Source organism: Phascolarctos cinereus, unplaced genomic scaffold (assembly GCF_003287225.1).
Source record: "Phascolarctos cinereus isolate Bilbo 61053 unplaced genomic scaffold, phaCin_HiC Scaffold_726;HRSCAF=1367, whole genome shotgun sequence".
Taxonomy (NCBI): Eukaryota; Metazoa; Chordata; class Mammalia; order Diprotodontia; family Phascolarctidae; genus Phascolarctos; species Phascolarctos cinereus.
The window spans coordinates 425764048-425790144 of record NW_027556098.1 but is presented as its reverse complement, the minus strand read 5'-3'; the positions used below and the strand labels follow the sequence as shown (position 1 = coordinate 425790144).

General features: G+C 43.2%; 1 protein-coding gene, 1 long non-coding RNA gene and 1 pseudogene across 3 annotated transcripts in view; all 3 read left to right on the top strand.

Moving 5' to 3' along the window:
- LOC144454442 (uncharacterized) overlaps positions 1 to 26097 on the top strand; it is a 351830-nt gene that overhangs the window by 8986 nt on the left and 316747 nt on the right. The window lies entirely within an intron of this gene.
- On the top strand, positions 994 to 12810 carry LOC110197778 (uncharacterized). Of its 2 annotated transcripts, none has more exons than XM_020971841.1 (5): positions 994 to 1314; positions 5733 to 5857; positions 8183 to 8267; positions 9578 to 9673; positions 10722 to 12810. In XM_020971841.1, exons 1-5 carry the CDS (start codon positions 1194 to 1196, stop codon positions 11234 to 11236), a joined length of 942 nt encoding a protein of 313 aa, XP_020827500.1. In that variant the 5' UTR covers positions 994 to 1193; the 3' UTR covers positions 11237 to 12810. The 2 variants fall into 2 exon arrangements, with proteins under 2 accessions (XP_020827500.1, XP_020827499.1); XM_020971840.1 differs by having other exon boundaries at positions 8141 to 8267.
- LOC110197827 (dicarboxylate carrier UCP2 pseudogene) lies at positions 15129 to 16049 on the top strand (annotated as a pseudogene).

Sequence of the window (26097 nt, the reverse complement as noted above, 5' to 3'; positions counted from 1 at the left end):
CGCCAAAGCAGGGACTTTGCAGTGTCAGAAACAGCTTGGAGCCAAAGCCTCCCCACCGAGGTCTTTCCAAGGCTCCTCTCCACTGAGATCTGTGTGATGGGCCAAAGCCAAAGGCTGGTTCAACCCTCCCCCACATCCATTAAACCCACGGGGAATTTCATCAGCTCTAAGTTATCTGACATAGACCCATGTCTGTGCCCCAGCTGAGGCCTTGTCCTCTACCCTCCTTTCCAGGTTTTATTGGCGCATTTTGTCTACACCAGCAGGGAGACCAACCCTCTCTCTCCCTCCAGACTGGATCCTCTCTTGTGACAAAGGAAACAACTGAGGCAGGGAGTCCAGCCCCCCAGCACACTGGCTGGTGGGGATGACCTTCTACCCCGGGAGGCCCCTTTCCTCCAGGGCACCATGTCCTGTCAGCCTCAGTTTCCTCCTCTGTAAAGTGGGCAATTCCTGGGCTGGTTTTGAGGAGCAAATGACCCACCACATGGAAAGCCTTTGTAGCCCTTCAAAGCAGACCCTCAAGGGAAACTCTCAGCATTGCTTGTGTTGGACATTCAGGCCCTTTTCACACCACCTCGAGTACCCTGGAATTGAGCCCCCCTAAGGTTTAAGCGGTGGGTCCCTGGGGCGTCAGGGACCAAAGGCCGTGGTGAACATAAAGCCCTAACCCCTCATTTGGTGAGGGGGCGGGGCCGGGCACTGAGTCAAGGCCAGTGAGAGCTCTTGGCCCGCCCCGCCCCCGTGCCCCGCCCTCTCCTCGCCCACTCCGTCCTCCCCCGCCCTGCCCCACTCGCCCCTGGTCCCGCCCCATCTCCTAGGTCCCGCCCCCACGTTTAGCGGCGAAGCCCCGGTTCTGCCTTGGTCGCAGCTAATTGGAATCAGCGGAGGACCCCACGTGTGCCTCGCCCCGCCCATCGGCCCAGAACACAGGCCAGAGCAGTGTGAACTACATTTCCCAGAAGTCTGGAGGTCATAACCGGAAGCCGCCTATCCCTGAAACACCCCGCACCGTTCCGCCCCTCGGCCTTCTCCCAGGCCTTGGCGAACCTCGCCGGGGCCTCTTACGGTCTGGGTCTGCTTGCGCAGGCGCAGTTTCACTTCAGGGCTGGCCCTAAAGATGGGAGTAGTTAGCGGAGCTATGTGGGGGGGTGGCGCTGGGGTGCTCGGGTCTCTGTTGTGGGTGTGACCTGATGGGTCCGAGGGAACGTGGGAGAGTAGAGGAGCCGGGGCGGAGACTGGCTGGGCGGGGCTCCCTCTTCCTGCCTCGCGTGGAGCAAAGCTTAGGCCGCGCTCTGTGCTTGCAGGTCCCAGGTAGGTCGGCCCCAGCAGCCGTGCCTCGTGCCGGCTACCCTGCCTTCCGGGCTCCCCGTCCTCTTCTTCCTCCGCCCTGGTGCTGACCGGCCCCCGCTCCCCGCCCCCCAACACCGCCAGACTGCCGGGCTCTTCCCCTTTTGCATGTTCACCACTGGGGCTTACGTTCCCTGAGGGACTCAGGAGTCCTGCTTCCAGCTCCCCTGAGGGCTCCAGGTGTTCTGGGTCCCTGACCCCGCCCACCTTAGGGATTGCGTTGTTGTCCCTTCCGACCCCCCCATAATGATCCAGAGTTCTGCCTGCGCTGAGGACCCCGCTTTGGGTGCAGGACCCCCAGCTCCTGCCTGGCCTCCTTCTCAGGACCCCCAGATCCTATCTGGTCCCCTTATCTAGTCCCTCACTTCCTTCCTGGATCCTTCTCTGGCCCCCCAGCTCCTTCCTGGCCCCCTTCTCCGGATCCCCAGCTTCTCTCTGGCCCCCTTATTTGGACCCCCGACTCCTGAGCTGCTTCACTGTGAGATCCCAGGCACTGGCTCCCTGTGCCCGGTCTCCCCTGGGGGATTCCAAGCCTTAGCTGTACCAGAGGGTCCCAGGAGTCTCCCCTAATCTTTTATGCAGAAACTGGGTCGGTGGGTTGTTTCACCAGATAAGCCTGGAGACCCGGCAACAGGGACCTTGTTCAATTCACTTTCACCCCATTCCCGTCCCACTCCTCAGTGGCCCCTTTAAAACACTGCTTTCCTCCCTGAGTGGTGTGAACTGTCCTTGAGGGGGAGAGCCGCCCTCCTATCCAACTGAATAAACCTCGCTTTGGTTTACAAGCTTGTGAAGCAGTTACCTGGTTATTCTGCTCACCTCCCACCGTCCTGAGTCACAATTCTTCACTTTATCACATTTATTAATAGTGTGGACTCTCACTGTTAGGCCATCCTTTTGTGGATTGTAATTGATTTTCTAACTCAGTCCAAACAGAAGCTTTTCCAAACCTCTTCCCTTCTCAGTCCTCCCTCATCCATGGGGGTGGGGCCATGGTCTCTGACTCCCACATCTCCTCACTCCTCTACCTGACTTCTCCCCCCTTCCTGAGGATGCCCAATGTACGGCATCTTCTCTGCCCCCTTCCTGCCTTTTTAGCTTCCTTTTGAGTGCTGGCTTTTCCCATCAGATAGTAAGCTCCTTGAGGGCAAGGACTGTCCTTCCATTTTTGTCTTTGAATCCCAGCCCTTAGCACAGTATCTGGCTCTTGGTAGGTACTTGATAAATACTTATTGACCATTGACTGTTATAGAGCACCCAAACACTTAGGGGTGGCTGGGTGGCACCATAGTGCACTTAGGGATAGGTGTATGCATATGTGTGTGTGTGTGTGTGTGTGTGTGTGTGTGTGTGTGTATATATATATATATATATATATATATGTATGTATGTATGTATTGTAGACCCCTCCCCAAATCATTTTTAACTCCAACACCTGAGAAAGGCCTAAAACCTGGATTGGCTAATCAGGAGAGACATTTTGGTCCACTCTGGGCTTCATGTGCCATAATGCGTGGCATGCTGTGCTCTCTGAGTGATCTAAGAATGCCCCTTCCTGTGTCAGCCACTACAGGACCAGCTGGAGCTGACCAGCACTCTTACTGTGTGTGATCACTAAGGCCTGGGACCAGACAATGTCTGGAAGAATGGGACTTTTCTTGTCTTGGTATCTTATGCACATATGTAGGGAAAAACAGATATCCTGGGACTGTAATTCCAATGGACACTTTGTTTCTTCTCTTATATTTACAACCTGTTCAACTAAGAAATTTCCTTTCTCATGCTACATGTTAAAAACATACTGGCTCTGTATGTATACGTATATATACATATATGTATATATTGACTCAGACATTCTGAGTTAGGGTTGCTCTAAGAGTTTAAATTGTCTATTTCAAACTGCTTAATTCAGTCAGAGTTAAAACTCTGGCTCCATGTCCATGTCACTAACTTAAGGGAATAAACGATGAGTTTACATATCACGTAGCTTGTTGTCTCTTCAACCAACTTCCAGGTTAATATATAATATAAACATGTATAAATATATACGTATGTGTGTGTGTGTACATATACATACACTAAATTGTTTTAGGAAGTTTAGGGGTCTTCAATTTAGATCTCTTAGGCTGAGATAAATTTAACCATAAAAGAAAATAAAGAATTGAAGTAAAGAATAAAGTTGTAGTAAAGTTAGCTGATAGACTCCTGGAGAAATTTGAATGTGAATAGAATGGAGAATACCTATTACTCAGCTATGCATGGCACCTTCACAGAAATTGACCATGTATTAGGGCATAGAAACCTCACAGGAAATGTAGAAAGATAAATCTATAAAAATACACTACCTGCTATTAGTCACAATGTAAATGTTGAGGAGTATTAAGGGGTCCCTTGAATTTGTTTCTCTTTTTCAGTTGCCATGTCACAAGTGACCCCCGCCTTTTTGTACCCATTAGCCCTCATGTACTGGTGATTCATGAGATGGTAAAGTGCAAGGCCTCTTTTGCTGAAGAAGGTTTATCCACATTTGTTTTTTATCTCATTAGAAAAATTATCAATAAAAGCTGGTTTCATCTTGAATCCCTTGCTGATCTGCAGTGATAAGAGTCTCAATGTGTTGCTACCTTGACATGTTTTAATTCTCTTAGTCCTGAGTTTTGCCTGCTTCATCTGGCCTAAAGTCTAAACAAAAAATTGTCCTTATAACGTTAAGGAGAATTTACGAGATGCTTTGGACTTTGTTAAAAGACTAAATTCTTATCAATATTATATATTTTATTGTTTTTGAATAATTTGATTTTTAATTTATGGAGTAAAACAAGGTTTTCCATAACATACAATAAAAAAGATGATTGTAATTGAAACTGCAAATCTACTGCAAATAACACCAGTTGCTATTCCTATGCAATATTCCATATCTTGTACATTTCCTTTTTTTTCTTTCTTTTTCTTCCCTCAACCCCCAGCCTTGGAAATGAATACTATTAGACACACACACACATATATATAGGTATATATGAATGTATATGTAAAATTATTCTATATGTGATTCTATTTCTCTGCATGCAGATAGTGCCTTTTTTTCATATGTCCTTTATGGTTAATTTGGATGTTTAGAATAATCAAAATAACTTGTTCTCTTAAAGTTATTCTTAAGACAACATTGCTGGTACTGTATCCAAGGTTCTCTTTCATTCCACTATTTTGTATAAGTCTTTCCATGGTTTTCTAAAATCGTTGAGCTTATCATTTCTTATAGCACAGTATTACTATCACAATCATATACCACAATTTGTTCAGCCATTCCCCAATTGATGGGGATCCCCACAATTTCCAGTACTTTGCCACTGCGAGGAGAGCTGCTATAAGTATTTTAGGAGATGTAGGTTCTTTTCCATTTTCCCTAATCATCTTGGGAAACGGACCTAATAGTGGTATTGCTGGGTCAAAGGATACTGGCAGTTTAATAACTCTTTGGCCATAATTCCAAATCTATCTCCAAAATGGTTGGATCAGCTCACAGATCGACCAACACTGAATTACAGTCCTAATTTTTCCACATCGTGACCCCACTTTGAATAGGGGGACCTCCTGGCCCCCCTTGCCTGGACCCATAGCTCCTGTGCTGCTTCCCTGTCAGATCCCAGGCACTGGCTCCCTGTGTCAGCTCTCCCCTGGGAGATTCAAAGGCTAAGCTCTACCAGAGGGTCCCAGGAATCCTCCCCAGCTCCTAGTTAGACCTTAGCACACAGCAGTCCTGCTTTCCCAGGCTCAGTGTCCACCTGGAGCCCTGCTGTTTCTCCAGTGTCCCTGACCACTCTGCCAGGAGTTGGATTAGAATGTCTCCCAGGCTATACCTGTGTTCTCTTTCCCCAGGCTTCCTGCTTCCCTGCCCCCTCATTGTTCAGAGCCCTCAGGCCACCTTCCAGGGGGCTGAATCTCAGACTGAATTTGTCTCCCAGTCTCAGGCTGGCCCTGGTCATTCCTGGTGGCTCCATCCCAGAGCCCTCCCCATCCCCAACCTTCAGTCCCTCCTAGGTCAAGCATTCAGTCTGTTGTCTAGATAACGTGTGTGTGTGTGTGTGTGTGTGTGTGTGTGTGTGTGTGTGTGTGTGTGTGTGAGTTGGGGAGAGGGGAGGCAGGGAGGGCAGATGACCAGTTGTAGGGAGAGCTCTGATTCAGGAGCCATTGAGACTCTGTCTGGTCTCATCCCATCTGGGATCCCAAGCCTCTTCTACCTCCTGGGTTTCTGAAAGAGAATGGGGGAGGGAATGGGGACAGAAGAGAAGGAATAGGAGAGGGTGGGATCATCTTATTTCCAAGCCTGACCCTTCCTGTAGGCTGTACTCTCACCCTGAGGACACCCCTGTAAATCCCTACAGGCTACCCTCCTGTACTGGGATCTTTCTCCCTCCCCAGCTCAGCGTGCAGAGGACCAAGGCCTGACCCAGCAGGGAGCCTAGAGCCAGAGGGAATGGCCCGTGGGAGCTGCAGACCCCCAGCCCAGGTGAGTGCACTCTGCCCCCACCTTTGACCCTTATCAGCCAAGGAGGCCATTTCCAGAAACAAAGAGGATTGTCTAGGAGGCTGGCCATCCCTACCTATGGATTGTTTCTTCGTAAAGATATGCAGGGAATTGAAAACAGTAGTACTACTACTAAAGTGCAGTTTCCTCCAGACTAAGCCCTGAGTTAACTTTCACCTTTGTCCAAAATCCATGTCAGCACAGACCATTCCTGGTTGCTCCCCTTTCCTCAGGAACCATACATCTAGTTACCAAATATGGGTATGTTTGCTTCTATTCGGTATTAGTTGCCGGGTTTAGATTGTATTCCTTGAGTACCTAGCCAGTGGGGGAAAGAGGCAAGAGAGTGGGAGGGGGCATGGGTTAGGGCTATAAAACTTTGCTTCTCACAGCCAGCTGCCAACTCCCTGGCTGCCCCTGCTTGAGCAGCTATAAGGGCTGTGCCCTTTCTCATGAGAAAGAATAAAGACCTTTCCTAATCTGTGATTCAGACTCCAAACTCTTGATTTCGGTGGTCACTGTCCCACACACTATCAACGATTTGGTCCAAAGAAACAAACAGAATCAGTTTTCCCCTTAACTGAAGGTTTGTCCCAAGAACAAACAGGATCAGGCTGCTTATCTTTTCTCATTAAGCCAGTGAATTCTGTGTAATGGAGTCAGAAAATCATTCTCAACTCTGAGTAAACAAGCTGAAGGAGACCCTTGATACGGTAGTACTTCCCTTGTTAGAGAGGATATAGGGAAAGGGCTGACTTTGGGGAACCATTCAAAGGCCTGGGAGTTTTCTTTTCACCTCAGTGTTGTTTTGGTTTATATTTCTCTTATTAGTTAGTGGTTTAGAGCATTTTTTATTTGTAATTTTTTTAAAAAATTTTAAACAAATACAAAATAAGGAGAGAAAAAAAGCATTGATATGAACATGAGAGAGGATTCAAAATATACAGCAACAAATTTCCATTTCAATAGAACCTATATGATAAATATACTCATTGTGTTCAGAGCTGTTTGTGGTTTTGGTTTTTTTTTTTTTGCTTCCTTGTAAGTTTTCTTTTGTTCTCTGCTGTGCACTTTTACTTTGGTCTTTTTTTCCTCCTTCTTCACCAACTACCCCTGCCCCCCAGCCTTTGCCTCAGGCTAAAATCAAGTGTGTGTATGTGTGTGTATGTTTGGATATATAAATTTCCTCCCAACTGCTGCATTGGCTGTATCCCATAAATGTTCTTAGATTGTCTCCTTGTTGTCATTCACTTTAATTAAATTATTAATTATTTCTGTAATTTGGTCTTGGATGCATTTATTCTTTAGGATTAGATGAATAACTTTCCAATTAATTTTATCTTTCTCTTTTCATTGCCCTTTATTGAATATACTTTATATTGTGTTATGATCTGAATATGATGCACTTTATATTTCTACTTCTCTACATTTGATTGTGATGTTTTTATACTCTAATCCATGGGCAATTTTTGTGTGAATGTCATGTACTACTGAGAAAAAATGTATATTCCTTTCTATTCTCATTGGGTTTTCTCCAAAGTCTAGCAATCTAACTTATCTCAATTTTATTTACCTCCTTAACTTCTTATTTATTTTTTATTTTTTTAGATTTGTCTGTTTCTGAGAGGGGAAGGTTGAGGTACCCCACTAGTATAGTTTTATTGACTGTTTCCTCCTGTAATTCATTTAAGTTCTCTTTTCAAAACTTGGACTCCATACCGTTTGGTGAATATATGTTTAGTGTTGATATCATTTCATTGTGGCATCTTTTAGCCACAAATACAGAAGATTCAATTTCCTGGTTTATCTAGCTAAAACTTTTTGTTTTAGCTTCTCAGGAAATAAACTAAATCTTCTCTTTTTCTTTCCTCTCTTATCAATAATCACACATAAATCCTCCCAGCCATCACATAATACACTGTACTTTCCAGTTTCTCCAAAACTCTTCACAAATTTTTTTTTAGTAATATGTTGCTTCTATCAGTTCTGAGAAGGCAGAAATTTCTGATCATCTTCTGTCTATGTCTTCCACAGAACCTCCTACCTCATAGAAAAAACATACACTTTGTCCCAGATTCCACAGGGAGACACATTACATACTAAGACTTTTCTCAACTTTATTTTAACTGACACTCCTCAAGGGTACCATCTTTGGGTAACCCCCCTGCCTATGCTCCAGTTTCCTCCTCTCACGTGATGAGGGTTAGACTACAGGAATCCTAGAGTCTCTTTTAGCTATAAATCTTGTGACTTTTGATGGTTTAGGAGTTGGTGACATTCAAGGATGTGTCTGTGGATTTCACCCAGGAGGAGTGGGGCCTCTTGGACCATCCTCAGAAGGAGTTGTACAAGGAGGTCGTGGTGGAGAATGCCCATAACCTGCTGTCCCTAGGTAAGGACACTTCCCCTGGCCACTCTGAGTCTGCAGTCCAAGGGAATGTCTTCATTCTTGAGTGGGCTGGGTTTGGAGTGTTTAATAATTACTGAAAGGGAATAGTGCTGGTGTCCTGTGTCCAAGAGAGAGGTCAGTACACAGTGTGAAGACAACCTGGAGGTTTCCTGGTTGCTCCTCAAGCTTTCTCTTGCCATTCTAGGTAGCTTGAGGTCAAAGATCAGATTAGTGTTGAAGCACCTCAGGTGTGGATATAATCCCACATTTTGTTGTCCAGCCTGTCCCTAGACATGAATGTTTTCTGCCAAGTCTTTGGAATTTACCCAGGCGGCTTTTCCTTGTGACCCCTTCCTCTTTGGGATGGCCCTACTCTATGGAACATTCTTCTTAACAAGCATCAATTTATAACTCACAGCTCCTATGTGTGCCTGCTATGGAAGGTTTCTCCTGAATCTTCCTTTACAATGCCCCCATTCCAGTAGAGATGGTGGGACAGACAGGAAGGGAATAAGCCTTTCTATTTACCTGCTATTCACCAGCTGTTGTGCAAAGTGCTTTCTTTACATTATTATGTCATTAGGTGATATTATTATCCCCATTTGACATTTGAGTAAACTGTAGCAAGCAGAGGGTAAGGAACTTTTCCAGAGGCACACAGCTAGTAATTGCCTGAGGCTGGTTTTAAACCCTGGCATCTCTGACTCCAGGACCAGGGCTTTCTCCACTGCACTACCAGCTGCCTCTGCTTTCCAGATAATTATAACTATGCAGTGAGTCCATCCTTCTATGAAGAAGGTGCACCAGGACCAAATTTTCTGATTGCTCATTAGCTCCATGATCTTCTTCCCCGCTGCTCCCCAAAGCCCCCAAAAGTAAATGGTGTGGACAACATGGTTAAGGAGTCCTAGGAACCATCCTTTGCTCTTTATTTGCAAGCTGCTGTCAATGCCAGGAATATCAGACTGGCCAAGAATCAGAATTTGGACTAAGGTTCATTGAATTCCCCAGCAGGAGAATCTCACCAGAAGAGGCAAACACTCCCTGAATGAACAGTAACAAGGTGTTTATAGGTTTCAGGGAGTGAGGAGCAGGGTAGGGCACAGGGCCAAATCATGTTCCTCAAGACTGATTAGGCAGATCCTATTTTGGGTTACTTGCATTGCAAGCATTCATGGGAGAATAAGCTAGATATGTATGAATGTGATGGAATGATTCTCAAAATGCAGTAGCTTTGTATGCACACTCTTTCTCCTAAAGGAAGCTAAATTACTAGTTTTTCTGTACCCTCATCACTAATTCCCCATGTCCAGGGCGGCCAGTTCCCAGAAAAGATTTGATGTCTTATTTTGAGGAAAAGGAAGCACCATGGCTGCTGGAGCAAGAAGGCCTGAGGAGCTGCTGTCCAGGTGAGTGAGGTGAAAGCAGGTGGATCAGAGCTGTGATTACAAGAGGCTTCTAGGTGTGGTGGTGAAGCAAGTGCTAGATTTGGAGACAGGAAAACCTGACCTGGAATTATTTTTTAGACACTGTTTAGCAGTGGGATCCTGGACAAGTTACTGAACCTCTGAGTCTCAGTTTCCCCATGTGTAAAATTGGGGATTTGACACTTACTAGCTGTGTGTCCCTGGGCAATCACTTAACCCCAATTGACAAATAATAATAATAATAAAAATGTATATACTGAAATTTAAAAATCCTTCATTGCAATTAAAAGCTATCTGTCATCTGAGCCTTCAGTGAATCATAATCTTGTTGCTGATGGTGGCTCTAGACAAGTAATGATGGCTGCTGACTGAGCAGGGTGGGGGTTGCTCACAGTTGGCAGTGGCTGCGGCAGTTTCTCAAAACCAGGCTACAGTGAAGTTTGCCACACTCATTGACTCTTCTTTTCACTTGAACTTATAGCCCCATTGTAGGGGTATTAATTGGCCTGATTTGAATACTGTTGTGTCTCAGGGAATAGGAAGGCCTGAAGAGAGAACAAGTTAACATACAACAATAAAATAATTGTTCTTCAAAAAAAAAAAAACCCCCAAAAAAGTGGAATAGACAAACACCATCTAGTATGGTTGACAGAGCATGCCCACTTACAGGTTTGGTGTTTTATCCTCAGCTACACAGATGTTGGACAGGTCACCCAACCTTTCTGAGCTCCTGGCCTGAGCTGATAATGTAATGAGAATGCTGGGCCTGCCAGTGTCATAGGGTTTTCTGAGGATCCAATGTGATTGTGGGTGAAGCTCTTTGTGAATGAAGCATCCCTCAGATGTGAACTAATGCCATTGTCAAATGAGTGATTCTGTATTTGACCTTTGCAGACATTTCTCTTAGCCTGGGAAAGTAGGATGTATATACTGCTTTCTCAGTCGTTTATTTTCTGGCAATGGAGGGAATGGATTATGATTTTATATGTGTGTACATGTGTCTTTATATATGTTTTATTGTTTCTTGCAGAAGGAGAGATTAGACCTGAAATGAAAGAGACTACTGCAAAGCTAAGAATTTCTGTGAAAGAAACTCAGGAGGAAAGTTTCATGAGGGATGGTCCTTGTGACTTCACTGGGAGACAAATCTGTGCTGCATTTCACAGAATCCACAGAGGAGGAAATCCTCATGATTGTCATCATTGTGGGAAAGTGTTGAGGCAGCAGTCATCCTTTATTTACCATCAAAAAATTAATCCTGGAGTAAAACCACATGAGTGTCATGAATGTGGTAAAGCTTTTAGCGAATACTCATCCTTCATTATGCATCAGAAAATTCACATTGGCAGGACACCTTATGAATGTAATCAGTGTGGAAAGGTTTTCACAGAGAGTTACAACCTTATTCAACATCAAAGACTCCACACTGGAGAGAAACCTTATGAATGTAATCAGTGTGGAAAGGGTTTCACACGGAACTACAACCTTATTAAACATGAAAGACTCCATAGTGGAGAGAGACTTTATGAATTCAATGGTCTATAGAGCTTGTTAGACTCCAGAAAATTCATCTTAGGAACAAGCCCTACAAGGACTCAACGTGGGAATGCCTTCAGCAGAGATCTCCTGTTCCTTTACATCAGGGTTTCATGGTGGAGAGAAGACTTATGAATGTGCTTAATGAGGACCAGCCTTTCCCTGGAAGATGCAGGTCACTCATCATGACAATATTCACAATGGAAGGAATCCTTATAAAAGCAATAATTGTGGGAAGGCCTTCAACTGGAGCTCATATATGTTTGTATATTGGGGAAATCTTCCTGGAGAAAAATCTGATGGATTTGATTAATGACAGAAGATCTTTGCCTATAGCACAGACCTCATGAGACATCACAAATCTCTTATCTCTCCTTGCTATTCTCTGGAATTCTGCATTCATTTGGGTATAACTTTTCCCTTTTCCTTTCCTTCTTTCATTAGCTATTTGTAAGGCCTCATGAGACAGCCATTTTGCTTTCTTGCTCTTCTTTTTCTTTGGAATATTTTTTGTTGCTGCCTTCTGTACAATATTACAAACCTCTGTCCACAGTTCTTCAGGCACTCTATCAGATCTAATCCGTAAATCTATTCATCATTTCCATTTCATATCCATAAGCAGTGTTGTTTAGGGCATAGCTGTAGGGTCTGATGGCTTTCCCTATTTCCTTTGATTTGAGTCTGAATTTTGCAATTACAACCTCACATTCTGGGCCTCAGTCAGCTGTACATCATGTTTTGACTGACTGTATAGAACTTCACCTCATCTACCTTTTTTCCCTAAAAAATGTTTTCGGTTTTCTTAGAACTGAGCAGTTTTGGGTTCTTTGGAATTAGTCATTGGGAGATAGACTTGTTAGTGTGACGTTGAATGGTTTGCCTTAGATTTCAACAGTACTTGATTATATGTTGGAAAAGTCTTGCTGAAGATAAACTTTATGGATCTAATCAACAAGATTAGGTCTCTTGTTCAAGACCTCCTGAGGTTTCCCAGTATTGAAACCTGATTGAACATCCAAAATTAGTTACTGTGAGTAAACCCCTAAAAATGTCATGGCTTTCCTCCCTGAAATCCTGATGTTTCCCATTACTCTACAGGAATATTTCTTTCAATTCCTGTACTGTATTTTCTTCAGGTATTCAACAGTTGATGGTTACTTACTTTGTATCTTGTTGTGTGTTGGCACAAAAAGTTCTTGTATAAATATTTTGGTAACTGACTGCAGTCCCTCTAGAGTGTTACACTCATAGCTCCACAAATTGATTTTCTATGCAAGATGATTTGGAAAATATATTAAACTGAATTATCATTTCATTGGTAACTAGTTTTTGTTTAAATCTGTCTTGTCAGAACAATAAGATTTGTTTTAAATCTGTAACATTTGTTTTATTATTATTATTATGCTTCAACATTTTCTTTCATTTTGATTTTTGGAAATTATTTGATAACCAAGGTTGTTAATTTTTAAAATGATACCTAGAGGGTGATAGAATTGTATTAGGAAATCAACTTCTCTTGATCTGGATGCTGTGAAATGATGAATTAAACTGTTAGAGAATGTGATTATAATGTCTTAAAACTGCTAATAGTTCATTGCATATATTTGGCTTTAAAAAAAACAATCAGAATAACTTACTGTTTGGGAAAAGTAGAACAGACTTATAAATTCTGCTCATCCTGGAAGTTCTTTGGGGACCAACCAAGTGCTTTGGGACCTCCTTTTAGGGCAAGGTCATAAAGTCTTGTCAACCCTGGGAAAGAAGTTGCTTAAAGAAGAGATTGTCTGATTCTAAAGTAATGAAGTGCTTTACTGAGTCATTAAGACCTCTAAGAGCCAAAGTCGGGTTGAGGGAGGGGAAACTACAAGTTTCTTCATCATATACAAGTTTTATGAGAATGTATTTGGCCATTTGGCAATTCAACAAGCACTGATTATGTGTTAAATGCTGGGGTGCAAAGCAAGGTGAAATAGCCCCTGCCCTGAATGAGCTGGAATGCCAAAGGGTTTTAATCAAGTAATTAAGTCAACAAGCTTTTGTTAAGTATCTGCTTTGGTCTAAGCAACTAGTAGGCTCTTGGGATTCCAAGAATGAATAAAGAAAATTGGAGACAATTTGCAAACAACTACATATACATACATACATACATACATACATACATACACACATACATACTTACTAGGAGATCTAATGGATAGAGTACACGGGAAGACCTGAGATCCAATCTGGTCTCAGACACTAGCTAGTTTGCCTCAGTTTTTTCAACTGTAAAATGGACTTAATGGGGCCAACATATCAGGATTGTTGGGATCTGATGAGCTAATGTTTGTGAAGTGCTTGCGGCTGGCACAAAGCAGGCACTTTTAAAAGTTTCTTGTTTCCCACACACAACGTAAATTGCAGGAAATCATATAGAGACAGTGGACCAAGGAAGACTTCTTGAAGGAAGCCAGTGAAACAACGAGGCTGAGGCAGGGAGGGACAGCATTGAAGGCATGGTGGGGAAGGGCGGTGGTGGAAACCAGTGAAAATGCAGTCAGTGGTGGCATCTCCACCATGGCAGAGTAAAGGCAGGGAGTCGCCTGAACTCTCCCCTAAACCCTTACAAATACCTCTAAAAAAATTACTCTAAAAAAATGCTAGAGTAGCAGAACCCACAAAAAGATGGAGCGAAAAAAATTTATCACCCAAGAGAACCTGGAAAGTCGACAGGAAAGGTCTGTTGCACCAGACTGAGAGAGTCACACAGCCAGGATAACACAGAGCAGGCCCCAGGAATCCTGGAGCAGGCCTCAGGGTGACTGAATTAGACGTTTCCAGACCTCTCAGCCCACAGATGCCAAAGACAACTTAGAAGGTCAGCAGGAAAGGTCTGTCACATCTGGGTCAGCATAGTGCAGCACAGCCCTGGCCACAGCAACCTACGAGCAGGTGTTGGGAGGGACTGAATCAGCAGGGGCAGTGGCAGTGGCTGCTTCTTGAGTTCTCAGCCTACAGACAGTAAGGGGGGTGGAATAACTGGTCAGAAGGAGATGACGGTCTCTTTGCTAGCACTGGGGCAGGATTCTGTTGCTTTGCCCACACTTGCTTCTGGGTTGGAGTCCCAGGGTGAGGAGGAGCACTAGCATAGCAGAGCTTGAAACTACAGTGTGGAGAACACCCACCTCACAGTTCCAAGACAGAAGAGTGCTTGTGGTCACTCACAGACCAAAGTATAAGCCAGGAGAGTAGTAAACTCCTCCCCTTAGATCATACCACCTTGGAAGAACTCAAAATTCACAGGTCCGTAGAAGTATCTCTGAAAAGGGCTGCACAAGAGCCCTGAAACTTTGGACAGTATACCTTCTACACTGGAAGCAGAGCCACACCTTAAAGAGGTAAAAAGTCAAGAAATAGGCTGGGAAAATAAACAATTAATGGGGGGAAAGATTCTGACTACAGAAACTTACTTTGATGACAAAGAAGATGAAAACACTCAGAAGAAGACAACAAAGTGAAAGGTCCGACATCCAAAGCCTCCAGAAAAATATGAATTAAGTCCTCAGTGCAGGGTCTTTGGCTTCCTACAAGACAGAGCCTTTTAGTGGGCCAGCTAAGAAACTGCAAGGCAGCCCTTCCAGCCCTCCAGACACTGACTCAGCTGTAGGCTCATGCCTCTAGCCACCTCCCTGTGTTTCCCTTTATGGTCACAATTTCCCAACAACTTTCTATGGAAAATCAAGGGAAGTGGGTCATTTTTTTTTCTTTGAAGAGCAAGAGGCCTTTAGAGAAGCTTGATCCAGGTGTCATCATGGTGAGACCTCCAAATCAGGACTGCCGCAGAGTTCCTCAGTCTCATCTTGCTCAATCTTTCCATGTCTTCTTTGCCTCCTGGGAAGTAGCAGAAAGCCAGCTTTGCATCATGGTTGGATTTAAGCCTAGAGATGTGCCTGCAACAGCCACCATAAAGTTCCTTGGGGCTGGCACCGCTGCCTGCATCACTGACCTCATCACCTTCCCCCTGGACACAGCCAAAGTCCGGCTGTAGATTCGGGGAGAGAGCTAGGGAGCCATCTGAGCTTCCTCTGCCACTGCCCAGTGTGGGGTGTCATAGGCACCATTCTCACCATGGGAAAGACTGACGGTCCTGGCCCTGGCAACCTGTACAATGGGCTGGTGGCTGAGTTGCAGAGCCAAATAAGTTTTGCCTCTGTCCTCATTGGCCTCTATGTCTCTGTCAAGCAGTTCTACACCAAGGGATCTGAGCATGCAGGCATTGGGAGCCGCCTCCTGGCAGGCTGCAACACAGGGGCACTGGCAGTGGGCGTAGCCCAACCCACAGATGTGGTGAAGGCATGTTTCCAGGCCCAGGCTCATGCAGGCGGCAGCCAGAGATACCAAGGCACAATGGATGCCTATGAAGCGGAGGGACTTCTGGGTGTATGGAAAGGAACTTCACCCAATATTGCTTACAATGCTATTGTCAACTGTGCTGAGCTGGTGACCTTTGATCTCATCAAACATGCCCTCTTGAAGGCCCACGTCATGACTGATGACCTTCTATGCCACTTCCCATCAGCCTTTGGGGCTGGCATCTGCACCACCATCATTGCATCCCTGTACATGTGGTGAAGACGAGATACAAGAACTCTGCCATGAGCCAATATGCCAGTGCTGGCCACTGTGCCCTCACCATGCTTTAGAAGGAGGGACCCCAAGCTTTCTACAAAGGGTTCATGCCTTCCTCTGCTTGGGCTCCTGGAATGTAGTGATGTTTGTCTCCTATGAGCAATTGAAACGTGCCCTCCTAGCTGCTTACACTTCCTGGGAAGTTCCTTGCTGAGCCCTCTCCTGCTAGCTTTCTGCCTTATACCACTCCCCTTTGAGTCCAGACCCCATCCTGCCTCTCCTCCCCCATTTCCCCCCTATTCCTCTCCTCCCCTGCCTTAGCTTTGAAGGAGCCCCCTGCAAACTCCCCCCCCCACTTAGAATTTGTGCCATTTAAAGCTTCTCCAGCCCACTTCTCCTGACATTGCATCCTCACTCAATCCTTAAGCTCCTTAGTCCTAATAAAGCCAGACCAGAACCCTCTCCCTTGCCCCCCCCAAAAATATGAATTAGTCTGAAGCCGTGGAGAAGCCCAAAAAGGATTTTGAAAATTAAGGAAGAGAGATAGAGGTAAAATTAGGAAGGGAAATGAGTGATGGGAGAGAATCATGAAAAAAATGAATCAACAGTTTGTAAAGGAACCCCCAAAAAATACTGAAGAAAATAACACTTTAAAAAATGGACTCATATAAATGGCAAAAGAGGTCCAAAAAGCCAATGAGGAGAAGAATTCTTTAAAAATCAGAATTAGCCAGATGAAAAAGGAGGTCAAAAAGATCCCAGAAGAAAATATTTCCTTAAAAATTAGAATGGAGCAAATGAAAACTAATGAATTTATGAGAAATCAAGGAATCATAAAATAAACCAAAAGAATGAAAAAAAATTGAAGATAATGTGGACCTGGACAATAGATCCAGGAGAGATAACTTTAAAATTATTGGACTACTTGAAAGACATGATTTAAAAAACAAAGGAGAGCATAGAGATCATCTTTCAAGAAATTATGAAGGAAAGCTGCCCTGATATTCAAGAACAAGAGGATAAAATAAAAATCAAAAGACTCCACCAATCACCTCCTGAAAGAGATCCCCAAATGAGAACTAATAGCAATTTTATAGCCAAATTGCAGAATTCCCAGGTCAAGGAGAAAACATTGCAAGGATCCAGTAAGAAATAATTCAAGCATTGTGAAGACACAATCAAGACAACACAAGAGTTAATAGCTTCTACCTTAAAGAACTGGAGGACTTGGGATATGATATTGGAGAACAAAGGAGCTAAGATAGCAATCAAGAATAACCTACCCAGTGATAATCATTTAAGATCAATTAAGCCCCAATAAGGGCAAAAACCTGAATTAATCTTTTTCTCTCTGAGTGAACTAAAAACACTCCTTCCTTTGTCAGCAAATTCCAGGAACAGATAGAACTGATCAACTAAGCCCAGGATGTCTGGGACCAGATACTCTCTTGAATAATGGGACTTTTCTTATCTTGAGTTTCTATTGACACTTTGACATTCTTCTGTTTTATTGTATTTACAACCTTATTAAATTCAGAAAATTCCTTTCCCATGGTATATGTTAAATAAACATATGGAGGCTGTATTTTTTGTAACACAGACATCCTGAGTCTGATCACTCTAAACTGTATAAAACCTCTCTCATTTTGCTTAATCTGGGAGTCAGAATCAATTTCTGGCTTCCATGTCGACATGATTCGCTAGCAAAAAGGGAAGAAACTATATAATCATATATCACCTAACCTGCTTGCCTTCTTTAACCAAACTTTCAGGTCGACACCAGCAAAACTGAGTATAATCCATGAGGGAAGATATGAACATTCAGTGAGATAGAGGAATTTCATACATTTTTGAGAAAAGACTGGAGCTGAATAGAAAATTTGACTTTTAAATACACAGACTCAAAGGAAATATGAAGAGGTAAACAGGAAAGAACAATCATAAGGGACCTATTAAAGTTAAAATGTTTACATTCCTACATGGAAAGATTTGTAACTAATAAGAGCTTTCTCATTATTAGGGTAGTTAGAAGGAGTATGTATAGATAGTGGGCAGAGGTGTGAGTTGCACATGAAGGGATGATATCAAAAAAAATAAAATTAAGGGGTGAGAGAGAGGAATGTACAGGGAGAAAGAGAAAGGCAGAGGTAGAATGGGGTAAATTATCTCGCATAAAAGAGGCAAGAAAAAGCTTTTATACTGTAGAGGGAAGGGAGGAGGTAAGAGGAACTTCACTCATCAGAACTGGCTCAAAGTGGCTATAGATATCTAACTTACCCTACATGAAAATAGAAGGGAAAGGTGTAAGAGGAAGGGGCAGTGGTGACAGAAGGGAGGGCAGATTGGGAGAGGGTAGTCAGAAGCAAGACACTTTTGAGAAGGGACAGGGTGAAAGAAGAAAGAGAAAAGAGTAAATGAGGGAAGTGATATAAGATGGAGGGAAATATAGTTAGTCTTTCACAATGTAAGTATTATGGAAGTGTTTTGCATGACTACATGTATAATCTGTATGGAATCACTTGCCTTCTCAATGAGGAGGGGTGAGGAGGGAGGAAGGGAGAGAATTCAGGAAGTTTTAAAAATGCATGTATGTTAAAATTGTTTTTACAGGTAACTGGTGAAAAATGAAATACTGAATAGAAATAATATGAAAAGAAAATGCAGAGTCAGGAGAAGGATAGTCACATGTGACAAACAAGGAGGCCTATCTTACTGCATCCTGAGTACATGGAGAGGACTGAGGTGAGTGATATCTGGAGAACTAGTGTCTGGAGAGAAATAGGTCTTCTCTGAGGCCATGTGTTGAGTAACTGCTGTCAGAAACATATTGCCCACAAGGCAGAAATGATGGAGGGAAAAACTTCAGTTTTAGTATAATGCTCTAGCATAGATTCGGGCCTCAGAGAAACCCTAAAGAGTTCTGAGAATTGTGACAAGGCTTGTTATAGGCAGAACTGCATCAGGGACAGAGAAATCATTCAGTTCATTGCTCTAATTTTGCAGGGTCCTCTTAGGCCAAAAAAGTTAATCCCATGGTTCCTTCAATGTCATAAAAGTTGAACAAACTCCATTTAATCAGAGTCATAACTGCATAAATCCTCTGAGGAAACCAAGTTCCCAAGAAACTCTACAGGTAAAGGAAGACAGGTTAGAGATTAAATGACATTCAGAGGATTCACAAATAGCCTGAGGAGGAGGTTGTACATGTAGCCCAGGAGTCTGGGACAGGTGAGATTCTTCCTCTGGCTTCTTATCTAAAGAATGCTTCAGGCTCTAAGTAAATTTGCACATCCCATGGAGCAGGTTTCAGTCTGGGGAGGTTAGTAAAGACTTTTCTAGAGGCACACAGCTAGTAACTGCCTGAGGCTGGATTTGAACCCTGGCGTCTCTGACTCCAGGCCCAGTGCTCTGTTCACTGCACTACCAGCTGCCTCCATTTTCCAGATAATCATAACTATGCAGTGCGTCCATCCCCTTCTATGAAGAAGGTGAACCAGGACCAAATTTTCTGATTTCAAATTGGCTCCATGATCTTCTCCCCCACCTCTCCCAAAAGCTCCCAAAATTAAATGTTGTGGACACCTTGGTTGAGGAGTCCTGGGAATCAACCTGTGCTCCTTGTTTGCAAGCCCCTGTCAATGCCAGGAATAACAGACTGGCCAAGAAGCAGAATTTGGACTAAGGCTCACTGAGTACCCCAGCAGGAGAATCTCACCAGAAGAGGTAAAGACTCCCTGAATGAACAGTAACAAGGTGTTTGTAGATTTCAGGGAGTGAGGAGCAGGGTAGGTTAGAGGGCCAAAGCTGATTCCTCAAGGCTGATTGGGCAGATCCTATTTAGGCTTACTTGCATTACAAGCATTGATGGGAGAATAAGCCAGATATGTGTGAACGTGATGGAGTGATTCTCCAAATGCAGTAGCTTTGTATGCACACTCTTTTCCCTAAAGGAAGCTAAATTACTAGTTTTTCTCTTCCCTTATCCCTGGTTCCCCCATGCCCAGGGCTGCCAGTTCCCAGAGAAGATTTGATCACTTATTTTGAGGAAAGGGAAGCACAATGGCTCTTGGAGCATGAAGGCCTGAGGAGCTGCTGTCCAGGTGAGTGAGGTGAAAGCAGGTGTATGAGAGCTGTGATTCCAAAAGGCTTTTAGGTGTGGTGGTGAAGCAAGTGCTAGATTTGGAGGCAGGAAGACCTGACTTGAAATTCTTTCTTAGACAGCTTCTAACAGAGGGATCCTGGAGAAATTACTGAACCTCTGAGCCTGTTTCCACATGTGTAAAATTAGGGAGTTGGACACTTTATGCTTTCTTCCAGTGACAAATCTGTGATACTATAAAAACACATTGTTTAGAATTTGGAGGCAGGGACCCTTTTGAAAATGCAAAAAGGAGTTAGACTCCAATTTGAGTTCTTTCTTAGACTTTCTTCAAGTCAATGAACATTTATTAAGTGCCAGCTATGTGCCAGACCCTCTGCTAAAAATCCAAGATATAAAGAGACACAAGGAACATCCCCTGCACTCCTGGAGCTCAGGGTGGAGGGAGGGGGGAGGTTAGGGCAGATGACATGCCAATAACTATGTAGAATTCTTCTATGGAGAGGAGCTCATTGAGATAGGGACACTGGAAAGGCTTATTGTGGAAGGTGGGCTCTAGCTGAGGCTTCAGGGAAGCCAGGGTGAGCATTCTAGGCACAAGTATGGTGTGGACAGCCTGTAGAGTCGGGTGATGGAGTATCCTGTTCACAGAAGAGAGGGGAGGCTCACAGTACTCAAGTATAACATGTTTGGTGGAGATATAAGGTGAAAGAAGATTGGAAGAGTGGGATAGGGGTAGGTAAAGAAGAGGTAGGTGATTAATAGCCCTAGAGGGGATTTTATATTTGATTCTTTTCCTAGGTAGATATAACAGGGTGTTGAGAACATGGTGACATGGTCAGTCAAAACTTTAGGAAGTTGAACTTTGAGAAGTGGGTGGAGGAATGACTGGAGTGGGGGGAGACTTGAGGCAGCTGGGCCAAGCAGCAGGTTCTTGCAATACCTCAGGTGTGAGGTGATTGGAGCCTGAACCAAGACAGTGGCCATGTTGGGAGAGAAGGGAATGAATAGGAGAGATATTACCTAGGTGGAATCACAAGACTTTGCAGCAGAATGAATATGGGGGTCAGGAATGTGCATGTGTGAGAGTCAGTGAGGGGTGCATGACAACTCATTTGTGAGTCAGCCCTAATGGGAGGATGCCTTGGAGAGCCTTAGAAAAGCAGGAAGAGGGGAGGGCTGAGGGGAAAAGAATGAGTTTAGTTTGGATACAGTAGGAGAACCAGGAGAGGAGTGTCACTAAAACTCAGAGAGAGAGAGAGAGAGAGAGAGGAAACGGTGATTGACTGTGTCAAAGGCTGCAGAAAAGTCAAAAAAGGATGAGCATGAAGAAATGACTAGTTGATTGAGCAGCTTTTGAGAGTTTTGCTAATTTTGGAGAGGAGTTTCCATTAAAGAATGAAACAGGGAGCTAGACTGCAGAGTATTTCAGAGAAAGCAAAAGGAAGAAGTTGGAGACAGTAGTTGCAAATGGGCATGTCCAGCTGTTTAGTCATGACATGGAACAACAAAGATATTAGAAAATATCTCTTGGATTGAATGGATCAAGTGAGTGTACTTTGAGGATTATAGAGAATAGGTATTATTTGTGGCAACAGGGAAAGAGACATTGGTGTTGAAGACACTGAAAAGTAGTGAAAAAAAAGAATGCTGGAGAAGCAGTATACCTGGAAGATGGTGTGATGAAATAGGATGATTTTACATGGAAACAGTTTCCTTTAGGAAGCAGAAGGAGGATGCTTTTATCTGATACTGGTGTCATAAAGGAAAAAAAGGCACTTGATTTATGGGAGATGAAGATAAGATAGTTTTTGTTAAGTATCCAGTTTTTTCAATGAAATATAAGGCAGACTTCCTTGCTGAGGAGGTGAGTGGTGGATGTAGAGAGTGGGAGCAAGAAGTAAGGGAGGGTTGGGGAAGAACAAAAAGAATTGAAAAACTGCTGTGATGAATGCAACTGGGAGTCAGTCATGTGATTGTTCAGTCGTTTTAGTTGTTTCTGACTCTTCATGACCCAGTTTGGGGTTTTCTGGGTACAGACACTGGAGTACTTTTCCATTTCCTTTTCAGGCTCCTTTTGCCCATGAGTTAACTGAGGCCAGCAGGCCTGAGTGAGTTGCTCAGGGTCACACAGCTAGTAATTGTCTGTGGCTGGATTTGAACTGCAGTCTTCCTGACTAGTACTCTATCCACTGTACCATGTAGCTGCCCCAAAGGAGTCTGTTAGGGAGGTGTCAAAGGATGGCCTTGCCACAGTGAGGGCCACACGGAGATTATGTAGCCCTGAATGTGAAGTGGACCAAGGAAGCCTGGGTCTAAGTATCCAAGTAGTCATGAAGTAGAATTAACCCAAGGCTATGCTTTACATAAACCATCAAACTGTGTCCCTCTCCTGGTCTCTGAGGCTCAATCTTTGGCCAATTCTTGGAGCATCATTGGCCAGATTCACTGCATTGACCATCATTCTCAGTTTGGGGTAGTGGTAAGTGGAAACTTCCAGGTGTCCCATAGTATAAGATACTTCAGGAGCCTAGAAAGAAGTCTCTGTGATCTTCAGTGTGGATCTGGTCAGGTTCCAACATGGTTATAACTAGACAAAAAGGCCACTCAATATAGGAGATAAAGTACAGAAAAGAGGCAGAAACAGGCCTGAAACCAGAACCTGCCTTTGCCAGCTAAGACAAAACCAGAATACAGGGAGTGAGGTAGAGCCTGTTGCCTGGTGTCAGCCCTGGACCCAGTCATCAGTCAGTAAGGGTGGATGAAGCACCTCCAGTTTTCTACACATCTCACTAAGAGGTAGGAAGGGAAAAGCCGGTCCCTGCAGTCAAGGAGCTGCCAACATGGCCTACAAACATGAAGGTGTTTGACAAGAAGGAACAGATCAGGAGCCTGGCTCTTAGCTGATTCAAGGAAAAGAGAGAGTTTGGGAATGGAGAGACATGTAGTTCAATGGGATATGAGGGATCTCAAGCAGTGATGCTAGTAACAGTTTAAGGAGGAGAGTCAAATTGGGGAGGAAAGAGACAAAGTCAAAATAAGAATGAGAAAAATTTCAGGCACACCTCAGAGACATTATAAGTTCCCTTCTAGAGCACCACAGTAAAGTGAATACTGCAATCATTTAAGTCATATGAGTTTTGTAGTTTCTCAATGTATATAAAACTTATGTGTACTATATACTATTGTCTATTATGTGTGCAATACTGTTGTCTAAAATGTATATACTGGGGGCAGCTAGGTGGCACAGTGGATAGAGCAACAGCCCTGAAGTTAGGAGGACCTGAGTTCAAATGTGGCCTCAGACCAAACACTTGACACTTTCTAGTTGTGTGTCCCTGGGCAAGTCACTTAACCCCAACTGACAACAAATAATAATAATAAAAATGTATATACTCAATCTTAAAAAACATTTCATTGCAAATAAAAGCTATCTATCATCTGAGCCTTCAGTGAATCATAATCTTATTACTGATGGTGGCTCTAGACAAGTATTGATGGCTGCTGACTCATCAGGGTAGTGGTTGCCCAAAGTTGGCAGTGGCTGTGGCAATTTCTTAAAACCAGGCTACAGTGTAGTTTGCCACATTGATCGACTCTTCTTTTCACTTGAACTTTTAGCCCCATTGTAGGATTATTAATTGGCCTAATTTGAATACTGTTGTGTCTCAGGGAATAGGAAGAACTGAAGTGAGAACAAGTCAACATAAAATAATAAAATAATTTTTCTTAAAAAAAAAAAAGAAAGAAAAGTGGAATAGAGAAAGGCTATCTAGTACCGTGGACAGAGCATGCCCACTTACAGGTTTGGTGGTGTAATTTCAGCTACAGAGATGTTGGGCAGGTCACCCAGCCTTTCTGAGCTCCTGGCCTGAGCTGTTAATGTAATGAGAATGCTGGGCCTGCCAGTGTCATAGGGTTTTCTGAGGATCCAGTGTCATTGTATGTGAAGCTCTTTGTCAATGAAGTATCCCTCAGATGTGAACTAATGCAATTTTCAAATGACTGATTCTGTACATTGAACTTTGCAGGCTTTTGTCTTCGCCTGGGGAAGTAGGATGTATATCCTGCTTTCTCAGTAGTTTATTTTCCGGCAATGGAGGGAAGGGATGATAATTTTATGTGTGTAAACATATGTCTTTATATATGTTTTATTGTTTCTTGCAGAAGGAGAGATTAGACCTGAAATGAAGAGACTACTGCAAAGCTCAGCATTTCTGTGAGAGAAATTCATGAGGAAAGTTTCATGAGGGATGGTCCTTGTGATTTCACTGGGAGACAAATCTGTGCTGCATTTCACAGAATCCACAGAGGAGAAAAACCTTATGATTGTCATCATGGTGGGAAAGTGTTGAGTCAACAGTGTTCCTTTATTTACCATCAAAAAATTAATTGGGGAGTGAAACCACATGAGTGTCATGAACATGGTAAAGCTTTTAGTGAATACTAATCCTTCCTTATACATCAGAGAATTCACATTGGCAGGACACTTTATCAATGTAATCAGGCTTTCACACAGAGCTCCAAACTTACTCAACATGAAAGACTCCACAGTAGAGAGAAACCTTATGAAAGTAATCAGTGTGGAAAGGCTTTCAAACAGAGCTACAAAGTTATTCAACATCAAAGACTCCACAGTAGAGAGAAACCTTATCAATATAGTCAATGTGGAAAGGCTTTCAGGTGTAAAAGTGATCTTAGTCTATAATCAGAGAATCCACACTGGAGAGAAAGCTTATGAATATAATCAGTGTGGAAAGGCCTTCACACAGAGCTCCAACCTTATCAAAATTAAAGACTCCATACTGGAGAGAAACCTTACTAATGTAATCAGTGTGGAAAGGCTTTCATGTGTAAAAGTGATCTTAGTCTATAATCAGAGAATCCACACTGGAGAGAAAGGGTATGAATGTAATCAGTGTGGTAAAGCTTTCAAATGCAGGGCTAGTCCTTCTGTACATCAGAGAATGCACACTGGATAGAAACTATATGAATGATCAATGTGGAAAAGCTTTCTGAATAAACTGGAAACTTAGTCTATGTGAGAAAATCCACATTGGAGAGAAACCTGATTAGTGTGATTAAAGTGACAAGGCTTTCCCAGTGAGCTCAAATCTTGTTCAACATCAGAGAATCCACACTGGAGAAATTTTATGAGTATTTAGAATGTGATAAAACTTTATGTTGACCATCTGCTTTCCAAACAAATCTGATGAATGAAAAGTCCATTTCTGGATAATCATTTCCTTAATTCTGGCTAGTGAACATTTAATAAAAGAATGGTCATTTAGCTATCTCTTGTAAACCAAAGATGAATTTTGTATGTTTTTCCACACTTATATGCCCTTAGATAAGTGGGTATTACTAACAGGTAGAAATCAAGTCTAATTGTTTAAAAAGTATTGGGAATGAATATTAAAAGGAGAGGTGGTAGGACAAAGCATCCTTAGCTATGTTTGTGAAGTGTCACAGTTTAGCAACCAACCATGTCAATTCCACCTCACAAGCAGACTCAGGAAAAGGCAGGTAGGAATCATTCTTTTCCAAAGGAATACAATGGGGAAACTGAGCCAGGAAGTTCCCACCTTTGGCTAATGCCAAGGTTGTCCTCTAAGCTTTTCCCAGATGCAAACCTCCTCCTATAACAGTCCCAAATCACATTCCCTCTGAGTAGGTTGTGGCATTTCAGTGAAATGGTGGATTACTATTTAATGATCAGATAACTATACCTAAATTCAAACCTTAAAATGAAATCAGTTACATTCCCCAGATCTTTTACCTGAAATAGCAAGTCACATTAATCACAGCTTAGGGCTAGATACAATTATTTTTACTCTCATGGAGTTGCAGGAAACAATAAAATATTTACCAGTACTTACATACATAAGAGATTTCACATAATGTATTGTTTTTCTTTTCACCTCAAATTTAAATTTGTCCTGGTATAAAAGCCAATATTAGAAATCATTTCTATATTATACATCACCTTGCAAATTCTCAGCAAGCCATGTTCATTGCTTAGCAACTCCATAACCCAAACAAACTTGTTTCCCAGGGCTGATGACCTTGCCCACATAGATGGTTTCTAGGGACCTGGCAAGTTAACAAAATAAGAGGAATTGGCATTGACCCAGAAGGGGGTGCTGATCTTGATGCCTTTGCC

What these genes read in the sequence shown, in the direction of transcription:
- LOC110197778 (XM_020971840.1), top strand. Translation starts at nt 1,194, where the DNA reads ATGGGTCCGAGGGAACGTGGGAGAGTAGAGGAGCCGGGGCGGAGACTG. An exon ending in CCATAACCTGCTGTCCCTAG is followed by an intron (nt 8,268 to 9,577) that starts GTAAGGACACTT and finishes CCCCATGTCCAG; the next exon opens with GGCGGCCAGTTCCCAGAAAA. An exon ending in CCTGAGGAGCTGCTGTCCAG is followed by an intron (nt 9,674 to 10,721) that starts GTGAGTGAGGTG and finishes TGTTTCTTGCAG; the next exon opens with AAGGAGAGATTAGACCTGAA.